Source organism: Amaranthus tricolor, chromosome 15, assembly GCF_026212465.1.
Source record: "Amaranthus tricolor cultivar Red isolate AtriRed21 chromosome 15, ASM2621246v1, whole genome shotgun sequence".
In the NCBI taxonomy this organism is placed as follows: domain Eukaryota; kingdom Viridiplantae; phylum Streptophyta; class Magnoliopsida; order Caryophyllales; family Amaranthaceae; genus Amaranthus; species Amaranthus tricolor.
In genome coordinates, this window is record NC_080061.1 from 6,576,504 (window position 1) to 6,596,423 (window position 19,920).

Consider the following 19,920-nt stretch of genomic DNA (forward strand, 5'->3'; position numbering starts at 1 on the left):
AAAGATAATGTTAAAGTATTACTATCATTAATTGTTTGGAATACAAAAGTGCAAGGGAATGAGAAAAAAAGACATAAACCAAAGAAAGGGAATTGATTTGTAGTGAGAAATAAGAGGTAATAGTTTGGAGGTATCAATTAGTCTTTGTCTTAGGAATTAATTTAATTCAATCTCATAACAAAGACTTATCCATTACACTTTGCTCGGACAAGTTGTGAAAGGAGCAACTTAAAAATGTTCTGTATATGTAAATCATTACTTACATTAGTAATATGGTAACTTTGGCTAATATTAACAATAAATGAGAGAATAAAAATTTATGCTTGATGTTACTAACAACGAATAAAAGGAAAATAATGTTATAACGCTTGAAGAGACAAAATAATCACATGTTTATTCGCTATTGATGACAACGAACTAACATTTGTTATTTTTTTTGTCCTTTTAAACGATATGACATTTTCTTTGTTCGTTGTTAGTAACACCTAACAACAAACAAAATTTTTGACTTTTTTAAACAATTTCTTTATTCGCTCTTAGTAACAGTGAACAAATATACGACGAACAAATATCTTACCTCAACTTTAGTATTAAAACGCTTATTTTGAAAATTAAAATTTATCGAAATTTATTTTGAAATTTATTTTTAAATTAAGTTTATTTTTTCAAAATTTCACCATACATTACCACTTACCATATATTTGATTAGTGGGAAAGCTTTTTTAAATTCGGAAGTAAGACTAAAGAATACCTGAGGGCAAGAAGGAAGAGTAAAATAATCATTCCAAATTTCCAATCCACTTGCTTTCATAAAGATAAAAGAGGAAAACTTTCAAACACAAGGACAAACCCAACGTATACTCAGAAGGTGGTAATAAAATTTCAGACTTGATATTTCGTTGTTTTATACAAATCTTGTATGAAATGGTCTCACCGTGAAACATGCCTCATATTTGGGTTAAATAGTCCAACAATAAAAACTTTTAGCTTATGGTTTCTTGTTTTAAAATCGTCTCACCGTGACACATTCTCATACAAGACGACTAGGTCATTTTATCATATTAGCTATCTTCAAAAGCACGTTCGGTATGGATGCAAAAACAAAGCATGGTCAATGTTGTTGAAGTCATCTTTTGTTACCAAACTTCTAGTAACCATTGTTTGAATATCTATTTGAGTCAAAATGGAAGCGATTTCTTAATATTGGGATACCCTCTTATGAGAAAAAACTGCTACTTTACATAATAAGATCTTATCTGCAAAGATAGTAATAAAACATTGGTAAATGACGGTATTGATCATCTTGGGTATGGATATCTACTTGTAGATGAAGTAAATAATCGATATTATTAGAAAGATAACTAAGTATAAATGATGAGAAAATCAAGGGAGAATTACAGTTAAGCTGGAAATTTTATGCACATAAAAGAATTACCAGTGTCTTCAATATGGGAACCAAATATTCACACCTATCCAGTCACCTCTTCTTTTCAGCTTAGAGGAACGATCTACAGCGTAAGAAACTACAGCAAGAAAAAAAATAGGAATCTCTTTTTCGTTAATATGTTCAGCGCTTTCTCACAAAGATTCGATCAAAAGCTGCAACTAAGCTACGTTCATCGCGAGCTTTTAAAAAAACCTCGATCCCAACGACGAAAGAATCCATCCATAATATTACCAGCTGATGAATTTTTTTCAACAGTCAATGTGGCTTTTGTACCATCACCGGAATCATTGCTAGAGGATTCCATTGTTTGGGCAGGTGTAACAGTATTTGTATCGCGTTTCGGGGAAGATTTGTCTGATTGAACTGATTGATGTTCAGAAGGTGTATCAGTATTATAGGCAGATGACTGAGATGCTAGAGCATCGCTATTTGTTGATGAAAGGGAAGTTGAGTCCGTTTTCGATGATTCACAACTTTCTTTATCTGTGGGTGCAATTGGCGTATGATTTTCTTGGCTGGATTCTACAACATTGGAGTTTGTGCAGGGCGTTAATTCTTCAGGTGATTGCCTCGTACCCATGTCTTTCAAAGACTCGACTATGGCTTCCATGACCATCTGAATTTGGGAAATACACAGCAAATCAATGATGCAAGCAAAAAAATGAATCGCATGTAACAAGATAGTCAGTTGACCAACCCGCTCTTCTTCCTCCAAATTACGGGGAAATTCTGTCATGTTGTCGAGAGAGTATTCTACATACTGATCATCGTCAATGGCAATTGGAACATGGGGACCATAGGGTTGACCGTTGGCTATTTCAAAGCTAATCATCCCAGAACTTGAGGAAGGTGACTCAGTTCCTATGGCCTCTCCCTGGTGCATAGCGTATTATGAGCCATAAGGTTTTCAACAAAGAAAAAAACATAACAAAAGCTGTAGAACATAAGCAACTTTTGCAAGCAGATATTACAATCAATGTCTTAGTATAAAATCTAAACATCAGGATAAAGGGAAATGAAACGTTTCTGACCATGACCAACTTTTTGTTTTTTCAAGAAAATAGGAATCCAAAGTTTGTAACATTGATAGTTTGCAAGAGCAACTCATGGATCAGTCAAAGTGGACGAGTCAGGAGACTGACAATGGACCTGGAAGATGAAGGGAGACAGGACATAATGAATACTCCTATTATTTTCCGATTAATTAATCCTTTCCCTCCACTCGCTCTCCTTCACTTCATCAAATAAATTCTTCACTCTTTCATCAGCAACAAATACTCTTGAGGAGAAATAAATGCCACGGAAGTAACAGCAGAAGGAAACACAATTGAACAAATGAGGGAAAGAAAAGGAACGTTTAAGCTCCACCTGTGAGTGCCCATGCATTCATTGCAGGTCTCGAGCCCATATAAAGAATGGTTGTGGTAAGCAAGTGACAACCAACATAAAACATCATCACATTTCATGCCATGAGCCAAATTTAAATTAACATGGAGGTGTCCACTACTCAGCGTAAAATATCATGGCATAGGTGTTGTAAAGTTAGATGCGAAGATACTCCCTCCACAAGCATGTTACAAGTACCTAGGCCCAAGTTTTCACAATAGAGATAATGATTAAGGTATTAAGCATAGGATTTAATGTGGATGGCTCAAATGAAAAGTTGCAGCTAAAATACCATATGAACAAGGTGTGCCATTAAAGTTAAACAGAAAATATTAATTGGTTTGATATATGACCGGCATTAGTACTACTCTATTGGTCAGATTTTTTAACTTCCAGAATAGATCATTGTACGAAATTGAGAGTAGATGAGATGCAAATGTTAAGATCGACGAGCTAATACACTCTAAAAAATAGAGTTTGGAATGAAGATACAAGAAAAGATACTGGTACCGCAAATACTGAAGACAAAATGAGAGAACTGTTTACGTTTTGATCAAGTGCAAAAGTGACAAAAATGCACTAGTTAAAGAAGCTTTTAGTCAGAAAAATGATTTGTTTTGGTTCATTCAGTCTCTTATTTCTGATATTAGGTTTTGGTATTGTTGCTCAGTCTACCACAAGTATATTCAACTTGCAACAGTGATGCTAAAAACCATCCAAATGTACTAGAGGTCTCAAAAAATGAACCCCAAATGGAGCTAGAATTTCCATAAAATGTCCATAAAATAATTATCAACAATAAAAGATCAAACCCTATCCCACATACCCCTTTCACCCTTTTTTTCGAGCTCTACAACAGCCACCCCTTTTTCTTCATCTTTCCACGCCATTCCATTTCTATATTCAAGGCTCTAACTACATTCGTGCAGATTTGAGATGGGTATGTATATCGAGAGCATTTTTATAATTAGATTGAAAGATTCTATACATGAATTTTTCAAGTCTTCATAGCCATCATAAGTTATGTGAAAATTTTCTCCCTCCCACTTGCTAAATCATAGTTGGTTAAATTTGGAGGAAACAAGCGCAAAGAACCTATTATTTAACTTCAAATTGTAATGCATGCTACAAAGCCACTTAACTCAACTTCATCCCAGATATCATCTTCGATGGGGCAAAGAAAGATTTGAATCATTGCCTACACAAATTCGAGGAAGTCGGCAGAACTCCAAAGAAAACAGAATACTCAAATTTGCCTGAACAATGAAGGATCATCTGGAAAAGCACTTAAGTCCTAATTTTAGGGGTGTTTTTGTACAAGTTTTCAGCATCATAGATAAGTAAAGAAACATTCCATCATCCCAATGCCCAAAGCACCATAATTACTAGAAACGTATAATTTTCTGGACCAACAGATGATAATTTTCAGATAAGAAACAGATTGTAATGTGTTGATGAGTCACTTTATTCTAGAAATTGATCAGATAAGACTATCATAGTCAAAAGCAGTTTTATGCTGTTGACGTACATCTGTTTAAGTCTTTAGGTAGTTGGGAAAATGATTCTCCCTAACCCAGAAACTCTCAACTTTACAGAATTGCATTTATAGTATTCGATAGATTAACATTGTAGCAATTAATCAAAAAACCAAAAGACAATAAGGTGTTAGCAAAAGGGATCAGATATACCTTCGTTACAGGTTGTTCATCTCCTTCAGTCATTGTTGGGGGCACCTGAGAATATTCAATTTGGAAACAATATCAAATACATAAATGAATTAAATAATAGGGTATCTGCAGTTTATCTAAGCATGTTTTACAAAGAATGCAAAACGATGGTTTCTAGGACCAGTGTGTCCATCTTTATTGATATCAGAAATGGTACCAGCATCTGAGTATAAGAGGCATCTAATAACACTAACCTCCATTCTGCTCATGGGTCGTTTGGAACGCAACTGCTCAATAGCATCTCCAGTGCCATTACTGGAAGGATCTGCAACAGATATAATAAGACAGACAGACTCTGAAAAACTAGTATTTGAAACAATGGATGGATCAAAAGTTCAACATCCAAAATTAGATGAAAAAAAGCTACTGAAGTCATGCCTCTGGATCCACCTGAAGAATTGTTGCCTGTGTATCCTACACCATGCAATGCATTCCAAGTAGCCTAAAAATTGAAAGAACAAATCAATTATTTACCACAACTATTTCCTTTTCATCAAACTCTCCACTTGTTGGCATCAATCTGCAGTCTACCTTATCAATGTATTCATGCACTGGGTCAAATAACCTTACTGGAGCATCATCCTCAGGAGGTTGTAAAACATTATTAAAGAATATACTTATTGAATCGAAGTAGAACTGAGGCCGCGGAGAGTTGTGGTCACCCTCAAATTTGATAATATTCTTGTCTCCCTGTCAGAGATATCATAGCATTTAGCTTTATTTGAAGAATGATATCCACAAAAGCTTTAAGAAAGAAACAAATAAAATTAACTACAATTGCACATTTATCTAAAATTCTAAATTCTTAGGTTCTTATTTGATATCTTATGATCTAGAAGTCAAAACCGATATTTCATTCATCAAAAGCATTACAAAATTTTAAAACACATAGATAATTACTTATATCTAATAGTAATATGCTGAAGACTAACATTATTGTATAAGATAGAATTATGGAAGTTAACTACATGAATTCAGCTGTGATTTGATTAATGTCGTTTTACTTATAACTACATTTTGTTAAGTCACCTAGAAAAAAGGAAAGGAAAAAAGTTCTTTCTATCAAGCACCCAAGAAATAGATATTTCGTTGCATTGTATTTAAGCTAGAAGCATGAGCTAAGCCTCTTGAACTCATGAATTAAGTAATGAACAGTAGATACTTCTATTTCAGGAACCATGTGAAATATTTTATATAACAAGCATAATTTGCAATAACAACGAAACCTGCACTCTTGGTGCGTACATTGACCTCCTTTGAAAGTCCTTCCTTCGAAACAAGCTATTCTAGCTACTAATCTGGGTGTCAATTACTACACATGAGCATTTAAGATATATAATCTTCCTAGTTCATTACATTAATGTCTTGTAAGACTAGACACTTTCTCAGAAGATTTCTCAGTCAGTGTAGCATATCGTACAACTTTTCAGACCACTTCGTAATTTGCACTTTTCGAAAGTAGATTACCACAATGCTTCAAAAGAATCACAGAAGCACAAAGCATATAAAAGAAATACAAACATCAGACTTGCACTTTTCGAGATTAGTTTTGTACAAGTAACAGAACTAAACAATCAATATGATTCTCTGGGAGTCTCATTTAATGAGAGACAAGGATTCAAGACAACTGATGAAATAGAACCGTACATTTGTAAACCAGGCAGTAGATGCAAATCAATCATTCAAACAAAATTTTTGGAATTAATAAGGAAATGTAAATATTTATTGATAATAAAACGAGAAAAATGTTGAACTTACCACATACACATCATATATACGTTCTGAGTGATGAGGTTGTATGAAATCATCATCAATTGCATGGCCAAATAATACTGGAACAAAGCAAGACTTCGCTACCTAGTTTTGCACAAGTGGGAGAAATGAAACAATCAGTATAAATAATCATCAGAACAATAAAGCAATCAATTTCAAGCCTTAATTATCCAAGAAAGCCTTATAATAAACCATCATCAAAACAACAAAGAAACTATATATCTTATTGATCCAAGCAAGGCTCAGCATGCAGTAAAGTCAACAAATTCCTTTAAAAGATAAAACATAAGGAATACAATTCATGCCAGTATTCTTCCCATACATCATGATTCGCTTTTCATTATAGCGTACAGTTACCAGTTACGACATAGTCTCTAACTCATAAGTGCAAGACATGTGAGATTCTCAAAGATTGGTAATGTACGTAGCTCATTATTTTGCATAATGTTATATACTTTCAGTCTTTCACTGATCCATCCAGAATTTTTCTACGGCAATGATGATTCTGAGAAGGTAAAATCCAATTTGAATTTTTTTTGAAAAAAAAGTTCCAAAAGATATTTATTAGACGGGGGGAAGGATCACACAATTATAGAACAAATACTGTTGAATTGAAATTTCCAGAAACAGGACAAAGGGAAAGAAACCTTAATGGTGTTCAGATCCATTATGTCAAATTTAGCTTTCTTCATGATTGCCCTTCGCATGTATTGGATGGCAAATTTTACCTAAAATGGGAAAAGGAAAAGATTGATGCCAGTGTTAGTGATTTCTAATTTGCAAAAAATGCAAGAGCAAAAAGGATAATTATGGCATAGATTAATCACTTGATAAGCTTTAAAAAGATGGAAAACGTCATAATTTTATCTTATTGTTTAAATAGAGCAATAGATGTGAAATCTCCAATACCCAATGGTCGGCTATACATAGACCAGTAACTTAATTATATGTTTTAAACAGCACTGAGAATCATATAAAAATATTTGTTAAAAAATAATTCAGTTGCATTTAAAAAACGTTTGAGGCATGGACCAAAACTTCAGTGGTGTACTACAACATAATACTTTGTGCGCTTTATCCTTTTTTCCAAGTGATGCAAGTATATGCATTTAGGTCAATATCCCAACCAAGATCTTGCACACACAATTATACAATTCAGAAACATATGACACGTCTTAATCCTAAGTATGAAGTACAATCTTAAACAATGTAGATTTATAAGATCCTAATTGGTATAGAATTTCAAACATTATAATCTTAATGATCCTAAGACCCAACTTTTGTTGTGCAACATTAATATGGGATATGATATGTAATTCATAATGTTAGATTTTACTAAGGCCTTCATATAAATTTTATACATGTATAAACTAATAAATAATTATTTCTAATAAAATTTAAGTAATCCATATAAAGTTTAAGAAATCATGCTCATAATGAAGTTTGAATATTTGAATTCCAAAAATTGAAAATAACAATAATAAGCCTTCAATTCCAAAAGGATGGGAATTTATTTTTTACTGTTCTGAACATCCAAAATGCATAATTATTTTAATACTATTTTTCAAGAAAATTATCACATCTAATATCACCTTCCCTAATAGATCCTCAGTTCATCGATACCAAACAATCTTAATTGTATTGCATATGGACATAATCATAAAAAGCATATTATGAGAAGCTTCGAATGATATAAAGATCACTGAATTTCAAATATAACATCAATCATGCTTATTTTACAAATTAGAATCTTTTTAGTCTTTTCTTGCAAATCAAACTCTTACTCCCATCCTAAACTCCATATATGTGCTATATCCAACTTTTCTTATTACTTGAAACGCTTTGGCTTTGATACCATTCACAAATTTAGCTTTGACCTTCTTTAGTGAATATCACCAAAAAAGCATACTCATGTGAAATCTTGTTAGAATCGTTTCAATTTATAGTTTCGATAAATTAACTTGATGTACCTTTTTACTTGTGTAACTAGAGATATTAGCTGTACAAAATTTGCATATAGTATTTTGAGAAGTGTTGCAAGTAAAAAGAAACGAAGGATAATATATTTTACATACATATAGACTAAATTAAAATTTCTAGTGCGGAACGCTTAAATGGTATGCTCTATGCTCCCAAAAACATCATGTTTTGTGAGCTTAGATATAATTGATAATATAATATACTTCATCCATTTAAGTACACCATTTCGTTAGTGCATGTAATAGGATTGATGAGAGAGGGTGTGAGTGTACCAAAATGTTCATGTGAAAGGAAGAGACTGTGGTGCTCCCATATGAAAATTATGATGTGAACATAGGTAATCTTGTCTTTCATACACCTAAATATATCTCAAAAAGAAAATGGTGCACGTATTTAGAAATGTCTCAAAGGGGGCAATGGTGCACTTAATGTAAGTTTTCCCAAAAGAGAAATAATTTTTTTTTGTAAAATCCATTATAATTTCATTTTCCATCTTTATTCAGCTTCAGATGACAAGAACACAACATTCAGGAATAGAAGAGAGAAATAAAAGTGCATCCCATCTTTTTGTACAATAATAAAGTAGGTCGAGTGGAGGAACTTTTAGAACTTATTTATCGGATATAGATCTGAAACTAAGTAGAATTCCAGAAAGTTCGATAAAAGATCTCAAATAAAACCATTACTCACAGTAAATTTTGGAAGCCGAACTTTATAAGTATCCACAAGCTCCATCATCAAGTCTACTAAATCTGAGAAGGGACTATCAAGGACCATTCCAGCAATCGATGGATCTTCAGCTCCATACATTAAGCTGTAGGAGAAGTGAACTTTTACATTAAACATCCAGCAAGATATTCCACCATTACCCCTCAGGAATCTTCCAAAACAGTATAAATGCAAAACTACTATAGTCTACAGAGAGATACCAAATGAAACACATAAGAAACTTAATGACAAAATGCACAGTCGAACCTCGTAACAGCACCCATTGAGCGACCCCACAAGCCAATCATAGACACATTTCCATCTGACCGTAGATAATCCACAACAGCCTTGAGGTCATCTTTCTGTAAATGCCACAGTATACTCAGAAAAAATAAAGCTTAAATACCCTTGCAATAAGTCTATTGCTCCAGCTACAACAGAACAAGCTCTCAACAAAGAATTACAGTCGTTGGTTTTAAAACATAGCAAATTTGAACTTCTGATTCATAGGGGAGGAATTAATTAAATTGCTGAGATATCATGAAAAGACAGCTTATATTGTTCATCTATAAGAAACAATATCATAGAAAAAAAATATATCTACTATATTGTAACTGCACCCTTTCTCCCAAACTGTAATAGATCGCCCATAGAAAGGGCGCATTCGAAAATTATTACATTGAGTCACCCCACTGCCACTAAGCAGCTCTCACGTAAGCTAAGCAGGGTTAGGGGGGCTGTGTACATAGTCTTCTTGTAATGACAGATTACGAAAGATACTCTTTTGGATACACTTGATTGCAAACATCATCATCAACCTTTTACATGAATAAGAAATGCACGAGATATAATGTTAGCCAGCGGCGCGAAATCTTTTTATGGATTGTTTTTTTCGCCTCTTTCGCTGTCTAAGTTCCTATGTCACCAGTTCATGATTTATTTTTTCATAATCCAATATAATCCTAAACCAAAGAACCATGAATCTTTGGCTCCTTCAGAAACTACAATAGAATAATACTCCCTCCAATTTTTTTAAGTTGTCCCATTTAGTGTTTTGACACTATTCATCAACACTCTTAATTTGTACTCCTATTTTATTCTTAATCTAGACATCAAAATATAGTCAAATGGGATCTTATTTAATTTGTTTCAAAATAAATTTGATTGATATCAAATTTTGAAAGTTTTACTTATGCACAATTAGAGATATTTAGAATTGAATTACCGCATTGGATAGTGTGCCAAAACTAAATGGGACAACTTAAAAGAATTGGAGGGAGTATATATAAATGGTGGAAGTATATGAATATCTCAATGGCTCAATTCAATGAAACTGAGGGAAACTTGCCTCATTCCATCCTAAGGTAACATGCTCTCCTCCAGAGAGTCCAGATCCTGAGAAGTCCAAGGTAAAAACTGTAATGTTCAGAGGCAGCAAAATTATAGCAGCTTCGCTTGCATCTGCCCTGCACCCACTGCGGTACAAACTTACTGTAGTCAGAAAAATTAAACAGCAATGACTACATATTAGAAAAGTGGCCCATTAAACAGAATGTACATAAAGATGATACAGACCAAATGTGCATAAGGCCGACAAACTAAATTAAAGAGTTACCCATCACATTTAATTATTATAAGATAACTTTATATACTTTGGGAATGGCAGTAAATGGTTTTTTATTTTCAAATGTTGATTTATTCCTTGATACTGGCTCTATGATTTCTTTATCATACTCGTAGACATCTAGCAATCTCAGCAAAAGGAAAATCAAAGAACAGTCTTTCCAATCCCATTTAGAATAGTCACATATGTAATAGGAAATAAACTAGTAAGACACATGTTATGTACCCAAACATTTATAAATTGACAAATGATTCATTATTTATAATAACTGGTTCATATAGATTCTAAACATGACACAAAAGCGAAGGATGAAAGTAAATCAAGTAGGTGACTACTTTCCAGAAAAGCACAAATAATCATTATTGAGCAAATTAATTATAAACTCCACATCATCAGGGAGATAGGGAACTAATCAATGTGTCAATCAATTAAAAAAGAAGTCCTATTTTATGAAAATATAAGCCAATCTTTTACTTTAAACAAATTGAAGGGTAACTGTGTAGGTGAACACTAACCTGACATCTGTTCATAACTTCGACGAAGTATTAGCTAAGTGAGAGATAGGAAAAGTGAAAGAGAAACTACACATTGATGTAACAAAAACCACTACAACATTGAAGTTGCATAGATTTCCCCTCAACTCCAGCCAAAACTCCAATTCTCAAGGAACAAGGAATTGCAACAATGATACTAAGAATAATATTCTAGGTGACAGCAGCATGTATTGGACGTGCTATATGATCACACATTGTTGTAAATGAACACTCCTTTTCTCTTGAAAAATGTACCCTAGAATCAGCCCCAACTTCATTTAAAAAAGTAACAGATGATTCCTCCCTCTTAATAATAATACATTCTAGCTTTAGTTTACACCTCATTAACATAGGCCCTCAAATTCATCAATTCACTTTTACAATGTACCTTAGGCACAAATGTGACCCATATACAACTCATAGACCCTTTGAAATAAAAAATATATTGTATATGACTCGTCGCAAATTGCTCCCAAAATTTGATCGCTTGATCATTTTTTGATTACACTACTCAATACCAAGTAGTGAGCAGTTCTTGTAAAGTAGGTTTTTGGTGATATTTATTAATCTTTTGTTAATATATAAAATATTTGATAAATACTATGTATTCATCGTTTCTCCATAAAAATGATGTTGGTTATTGTAGGTGTTCAAAGTCCTAAACTTAATAATCTTTTTATTCGTGCACTAAACTTGTTTTTTTACTTTGTAACTTACTTAAATTGAAACTTAATTGTTAATTAGAAATTAGATTTTTTTGGGTTGTGTATTTTTTTTGGAAATTAGTTTATTATGTAACTTAAAAGTTGAAAGGTGTTTACCTAGAACATTACTTACTATAATGTGTTTTATTACCAAAAAGCGTTGAAAGGTTTGATGAGTTTAGCACGGTTTGTTATTGAAAGTTTGAAGATTAATAAATTCGACTACTACATGAGCATCTGAAAAGTCTCATTAATGAAAAAGTGATTTGATAGTATCCATATGATTGTACCTTCATTGATTTGTAAGAATTTGATTATATGTTTTTGCAAAATAAAAATATTATTTTGGACCAAGATTTATGGATTTGGTTCAACTAGGGTTTGAATTCACCATCCATAATTCTTAGAATTAAAGATGGCTAATTTAAGCGGTACACTTTTAAATCCTAGTTAAGCTATTTATACAAAAATACAATAGAAAAAAATTGGAAATGATCTAAGGCGTGCTCTTTCCAATTCAAAACCCACTCCTGTTCACATTAAAAATTGATGATAAGTTTTATGCAACACTTAAAAGTCATAAAGCATAGCAAGTGGTAATTCACATCTCCTCTCCTATGCTTCGTCTTGTACATAGTGTAAAAACTACATTGCATCACAACCGCTCTTTTGTAAAGATTTTCAAAATAAATGAATCGATAGTTTACGCATTGTAAGAGTGTAAAAATATGTTTTTTGGGTGGTAACAAGTGATATCTTATGGTTTCGTCAATATATAGGCGTTACGATAACTGCATCACTCCTCTTACCGCATCATTGTTCCATTACTACGATCGCGATCGTTACCGCATTTTTACACTATGGTCTTGTTGTAGCCTCCTCCTCCTTTCTCAAGAATTAATGCAAGAGAAATCCCATGAGAAAATACGTAGATAATCACTGAAATTAATTTTTTTAGTCATAGACTATTATTAGATTATATATTAGTCTTTAATAGTATTGTATAATCTTTGATAGCGATGCTTTCCCACGATTAATTGTTTTAGTTCATGTAGTTGACACCATATTGTTGGCATTAAAGCTTTCGCATTGTTGTATATTTTATAAAACATATCAGTAAAACTCTAAAAAAATTTAAAGGATAGAAATAAGTATAAACAAAATATAAAAACTCTTGTTTAAGAATTGCAAGTTGCAATCCAATTGTAAAACACAGGAGATGGAGTGGTCTGCGGAGACCTTAACATTGTAGAGTAGTAAAAGGCTTCTGTTAAATGGTCAAGTTGCAATCAAGCACATGAAAGGGGAGATAAGGGCATAAAGAAGGAGAACGAAATGAAAGAAAAAAAATATATTCGTCATCCTCCATCATCCCTATTCCCACCTCTCCATGCTCTATCTGTCTCTATCTCCTCTTCTCCAATGGTGGCTGCACCATGTAACATTACCTTTTGATTTGTGCATTTCTTCTTCTCTTCTCGATAGTACATTTTTTTCTTTTGCCTTTTTGTGATGAAAAAAAAAAAAGAAAAATACCAAAAAGCCATAAGGGATGATGACATCAACAATCCGATTCATCAGCCACAACGAATTGGGTCGTGTCCGTTCCGCAATCCAGGTCAAACTTTATAGGTCAGAGATCAGTGGTCTGTTTCGCAATCCAGGATACGATTACAAGTAATCTAGACTTATCTAATCATTTTGGCAATTAGTATAAGAATAATACTCTTTTTGGGATCCCAAAATGGAACAAATGCATTACAGAATATAAGAAGCATTGGAATAGCTAGAGAATTTCAGAAAAAATAGTATGGAAGAAGAAGATGAGAAGAGAAAGTAGCAGGGTATCCAAATAAATACTCATATAAAAATATTCTAGTTAAATCAAACAAATTCTGATATGTATTATGTTATATAAATAAATTCAGTGTGCAAACAGTTGGAGCAGATCTGCACTGTCCGATCAAATATTTTTCATAAAAACGAATAAGAACATTGACAAAGGATACATAGAATATATAGCTTACAACTTGAATTGAAAAGTTATTCTAACCTGTTACCATGGCAGTATATTACACAAGGTAGGAGCTTCCCTACAGGACTCACAAGGGGGCTGTAATGACTACACTGAAGAGCATCCCCTCGGTTGTTCTTAATCTGCACATGAAGATACATATTGTTTAGTCTGGTGAAGATAGAAAAGCAGCTGATATTCAGGTTCTGTAATGCTCACTACAAATCAAAAAGTAGCAAGAGTTTTGAACACTTATAATTGAAACATTTGTTGCAAAATCCAAGCAACTACTTAGATTTCTGATTGGGAATTAATCAGTCAAGATAGCAGGAAATGCTCTCCAAAATAAAGAAATAGTTATCAATAGAATCAAAAAGATCTATACATCATTGAGAAACACAGGTTCTCTAAAGAAGTCTACAGCAAAACATCATGTCAATCTTGATAATGACCACTTAAAGGGTGAAAATTCACATAACCAACAAACCCATTAAAAAGGGAACTACCCATATCCCACAAAGGATGTCAACTAGAAATCCTGCATTGGTAAATATACTTCAAAGCATCTAGCTAAGCAATAGGAAAGGTGCCTATTATCAAGCTATGGCATGTGAGCATTTATGAAACTGACTTTTTTTCTTTTTTGTCTTTCACATTTACACTTTGTTTGGAACGAATGATTTGTAGCAAAAAGGAGGGAAGAGGGACGGAGAGATCTTATTTCTTCCATTAGGATTCTAAATAAGTTGGGTAGCGAGAGGGTGGGATCTGAACAAACTGTTAAAGAGGGAGACTCCCGTGTGCATATCACAGGAATTTCAAGATTGTACGATTTGCAGCTTGGATTGGCTTTGTCTATCCAGTTTTTTATTACTAAACCTATTCTACACACCGTGTCCAAGTAAACGATTGAAATTTAGTTTGGATCCAATTTAATACCGACGTGAACCCTACATGAATCCAGAGTATATCATTCTGAATCAAAAGGGGCAGAGTCTTCTAAATTGTCCAGATAGCAGCTTCAATGATAAGTACCCTGTAGATAGTCTGGTCAAGTCCAACAGAATTTTGTGTTGCATTCAAGGTCTTGTTTCTGAAAATTCTCAAACTCATTTTTAAATTTTTTTATTGATTCTCATGTGGGAACCTGGGAGGTAATTAGTAAGCACAAACACCCACTTAAATATTGAAAACCAACCTCTATCTCTCTCTCCCTCTCTCTCTCTCTACCCACTTTTTCATTCTTCCCTACTCCCTCACATCAACTCTTTGTCACCTTCAATATTTTCATCCAAGAAAATACTCACTTTCGAAAAGCCTCTCATTATTTTCTGATTTCTGCCTCATATGGTTTATATTTTTTCTGATGTCTCTATCATAGAAAAATTGGGTCCTGCAAAAGTAATTCAATTGTCAGCAAGAAGTTCGATTGTTGATTTTTAAAAGATCTCCGTTGTTCTAAACCTCTCAAATGGACATCGAACTGATACAGCCTCCATCTCTTTCTCAACTAAACAAACGTAGCTTATTAGCTCTAATTTCCATTTTATTTAGCAAGTGTAAATCTTATTTTTTGTTTGTATGAGCTTTCAAGAGTTCAATTTATTCAAAATCATATGTTCTATGAAATTCTCAAAATCGGAACTGTGTTACTTTAAAGAAGTGAAATATGGAATGGTTTTTGATAGTACATGGAATAGGACTGAGCGGAGTCAAATCCAAAGGTGGTCAGGTCCAGTAGAGCCACAGTTGGAGGAAGACCTTTGAACTAGCTCTGATTGAGCATTCAAACATTAAATGGGTAGAACACATACACAGTGAAGTCCAGCCCAAGACCAACCGGTAGTCTAATGAGTATATGCATACACCGAACACATACATATACAATATTACACACACAGGGAACACAAGATTGTACATAAGCACAAACTTGATACATATTCATCTCAAGAAAAGGTACATACCAGCATCAAATGCTTTAATTCAGAAGGTTACCTCAATGTCCTTTCTTTGGTACCATTTCCCTTTTAGCATGAACTCTTGATCCAAAAGGTCATGCTCAGCGTTATATTCAGCTCTGCACGAAACATGAACAAGTAACATTTCAAACACAAAAAAGCAGAATTAGAAGACAATTTTGAAACAGAAAAGGTCCCTTCAGTTCTGCTTACAATATCAAATCTAAAGAAAACATTTAAAACCTTTATACAATGGTTCAAAGGTGACTTGCAAGTTGCAATCAAAGGGAAAAAATGTTGTTTCAGTCACGGACCCACGGTTACGGTAACATTTTGCGGTAACCGTGGATGATTTTGCTGTCCTCGCAGCCTATATTTCTTTCACAATAGTGATGCGGACGATACTTTGCACTATGTTCGCAATTTCAATTTTTCCTTTAAGCGAATATAATTGCTTATGCTGGACCAATGTATTTTATTATGCATTTGTCATGCTCCACTCTCTCGTTTTTCTCTTTTAGATTTAGACCCTGCAGCCATCTCTTTGCCCTCTCCTCACACTTTTCTTTTTCTTCTCAAACACAATGTATAATGCCACCTACTTCAGTCAAGCACTGTACCAGCACCCAAAATAAGTTTTATCCTATAGAATAACAAACATAAACGTATTGAAATGTCTGCACATAAGTTTTCACATCATAATTTTCCCAATATTCTGAAATCGCCACTTCACAACATCATTATCTTTTTAAAATATGAATATTGCCTATCATTGCTTGAGCAAAATCCCTCTAAACCATAGTGCAAAATCTTATATGTGGACACAGTCGCAATAATGGTTAAAAGAAACTTTTCCAGTCAATGTTGACGATGATGTTGTCTCAACCAATATTGTGATCGTGATAAGCTCAAAATCCTTTACAATGTAGTCATAATGCAAATAATATTTTGCACTATGCTCAAAACACAAGAACATTATTGGGTTTGAAATGACATAGATGCTCAGATCATTGGTATTGACAACCTTGAATAAAATTTGCCAATATATAATTTTAATATAAATCAACATTCGTATGTCCCAAAATTTTTGCATCTCTTTAGATCAATTTACCTTTTGATTAACTCCAAAAAGTTCAATTCAGGGGTCTTATTCTTGAAATTATGCAAAGTGGTATTCACCTTGCCAAAGTAAAGTTGTGCATTTGGGTACATATTACGATTCAGTAGGAAAATGTTAGACTGAGTCAAACTCGGTTGTCTTTTCATCACAAAAGGAGTTGCATCACTACAAAGCTAAAGGTGAAGTCGAGTCCATAAGGTGTCACATCAATACATTGAAGTAGTTTTTAAAAAGGTAATTTAACTCTTATAGTATACAACACCCTTTTTTAAGTTTGTACTATGCCACAATTAATCTATCGTGGCTAAAATTTAGTTTGCTAATATTCCTTATTGAATCTCATTTTTATTGATATATTGCATTATGTACTTCAATGAAACGAACAAATCTACACATATTATTCTTATGATCTAATTCAAATCTTCAATTAATTGACATTTAAATAAGAATTATTACTACTTACATAATAAATTATCAACATATTTGTTCAATCATTGTTTGGGTCAACGCTACTTAAGTTTCAATGAAGAGGAGGCCCTAAGACTAGAACGCACGATAGTTCAAGAAATATTGGGATCCTTCGTAATACTACATAAGCTTCAACGATTAAGATGCAATAAGACTAGTATGCACATTACTCCAACATCGTTTTTATTGTATTTGGTGCTTCTCTAACCAAGTAAATTTTGACATTTCTACTAGTGAATGCCACAAGCCTTCTTCAGTTTCCATACCATAAAAACTCTTAAGTCACAAATTCATACTTGATATGCTAGTAGTATTACCTAAGATTAAAGGAAATTTAGCCATTCACTTAAACCATAATAATCCATAGAGGTGTTTAGAGGGAAGCAAATAGAAAAGAATGAGAAGGGTCTGACTGTGCCGATAAGGAAGGCACATAAGGGTGAAGGAATGGAGGGATCCTCAATACTTCGTTCTATAAGAAACTAATCTCTCCACAAATGGAGATTTGAAAGAAATATTAAATATTCATCATCAATTACTATATTTTTCTCTGCTCCTTCCTTAATTTTGTTTCTCTTTCAATATTGCGTACAACGTGCTTGATAATTTTCTCTCTCCAAGCTCCATTAAAAAATGAAACGAAATTCCTTGAATTCACATAATCTATAATCCCTTTAAAACAAAGTCTAGAATTCTTTTTTGGAATAAGGAAATTTTGATTTACTTCAAAGGACAAGATACAAGATTAGGGATGAGTCATCCCTAAAAAAACAAGTGATTTGTATTAAGTTTCTCCATTCATCCCTACAAAGATTATGTAAGGCAAAAATCGGAAAATAAGTCATTCAACTTAGCCCAAATAGTGGCTAGGAACTTGGATCTCTCTCAAACTACATTTCAGACGTTAGAGCTCTATCTTAAAACTTCTAATTCTTTCCATTGAAATGATCCAAAGAGTGGCAAAGAAGCATGGTTTCCATAGAAGTTTAAGGTGATCCTCTCCGAAATCAACGAATCTTGTTTGAAGGAAAAATCCAATCATCAAAAGCCCCATTCAAGGCTCTCCCTTGATGCTAAATAATCTATTTCTTATGTCCCTTGCAAACTTACAATGGAGCTATTCTATTAAAACAAACTATGCACCATTGAGGGTTGAGAGATGATTGATAGCATTTCTCCATAGTGTTAAACTTGTTCGGCCAAGAAAACACCGAAACCTTGAAGGAAACTTAGCTTTACAAATTTTATCGACTAAAGCAAAATGAGACAAGAGTTCTTTTAAATTCCAAATATGTTGACAATTAACTAGCATTCAATTTAATTATGCTAAGGGAGAAAGTCCAAAGTTCCCGTCAAAGTTGGTTGCCCCTCCTTCCTTGATCTTCTCTCCCTACCTTTGCTTACTGAATTTCTATCCAAACAAGTTGAGAAATGATTCTGGAAAGGTTGGCCAAAGATTAACAGCATGATCAACCAACGCATAATAAAAATTCAGCCTAAAGAGAAGCTTCAACTTAATCATAATCGAAATAGAAAATTGAAAGTAAATATATACTTAAATCACTTAAAAAATAGTGACCAAAATACAACTAAACCAGGAAAAGAGTTCCGATACATAGACATAGGAATCAACAAATAGAGGCCGAGCTAAAATTGAAAACAAAAAAATAAAATAAAATAAAATATCCAAACCAATTCAATCAATGAACACGAAAAGTAATCCAAAATCAAACCTAGGTGGTCGAATGATGAAGTTTACGAGTTGCTCCATTCACCAGCCAATTAATAGCCTGCAAAATTAATGTGCATCAAAAACCAAACCTAAATTATAACATAACGAATACCACTGAAAATCTTAAAGATAATTTTTAGCAGTAGAAACTTCGTAATCATTAAGCAAAATTAATAAAATTACCTGATTGCTGCAATAAAGTAATGAAAAACAGTGATTTAACTTGTAATAGAGTCAACAATAATCAAGCAAGATTAATCGATTATCAATCAAGTGATTAAACCTAATTCGGGTTCAGTTTAAAATGGTTTTGGACGAGATTTATGGTAGCCAACATGGGAGAACAAGTTTCTGAAAAAATTCGAAATCAGTGAAAATCGGAGTTGTTAGAGATCTGACGAGAGAATAGGATCGATGATCGGCAATGGCTGATCGGCGGTTTATAGCACTCTCTCTCCTTTGACCAGGTCAAGTTTGTTTTGGGGGAGGCTGAGTCGTTGTTTGTGGCCAACCAACTTTGTGTGTGTCTAATGCCTTTCGTGCTAGTGGAAGGTTCTGATGAGTCATCAACACTTGCACACTTATTCTGTAGATAGATCTGTGTCTAGGAGGTGGGACCTGTATTGTACTCAAGAGCACTTCTTATGCTGTGAGGGCCCGCCAGTCTTAAAGTAGGAATGTTATTCTATTTTTTTTTTAAGTAAAAGTTTTAATAAACTTGGTTCATGGAGTAATAAATTAATGAA

The 19,920-nt window shown here is 33.4% G+C and overlaps 1 protein-coding gene across 2 annotated transcripts; it reads right to left on the reverse strand.

Annotated features, from left to right (window-relative positions):
- Window positions 1–873: 873 nt before the first annotated feature.
- Window positions 874–19,750, reverse strand: LOC130801314 (uncharacterized). Of its 2 annotated transcripts, none has more exons than XM_057665136.1 (15): window positions 19,358–19,750; window positions 19,176–19,232; window positions 15,892–15,973; window positions 13,936–14,039; window positions 10,370–10,496; window positions 9,289–9,383; window positions 9,004–9,127; window positions 6,981–7,061; window positions 6,319–6,417; window positions 5,092–5,250; window positions 4,951–5,002; window positions 4,755–4,825; window positions 4,522–4,566; window positions 2,145–2,321; window positions 874–2,063 (listed from the first exon to the last, which is right to left on the reverse strand). In XM_057665136.1, exons 2-15 carry the CDS (start codon window positions 19,211–19,213, stop codon window positions 1,617–1,619), a joined length of 1,701 nt encoding a protein of 566 aa, XP_057521119.1. In that variant the 5' UTR covers window positions 19,214–19,232; window positions 19,358–19,750; the 3' UTR covers window positions 874–1,616. The 2 variants fall into 2 exon arrangements, with proteins under 2 accessions (XP_057521119.1, XP_057521118.1); XM_057665135.1 differs by having other exon boundaries at window positions 875–2,063; window positions 4,939–5,002; window positions 19,358–19,749.
- Between the last annotated feature and the right edge of the window lie 170 nt (window positions 19,751–19,920).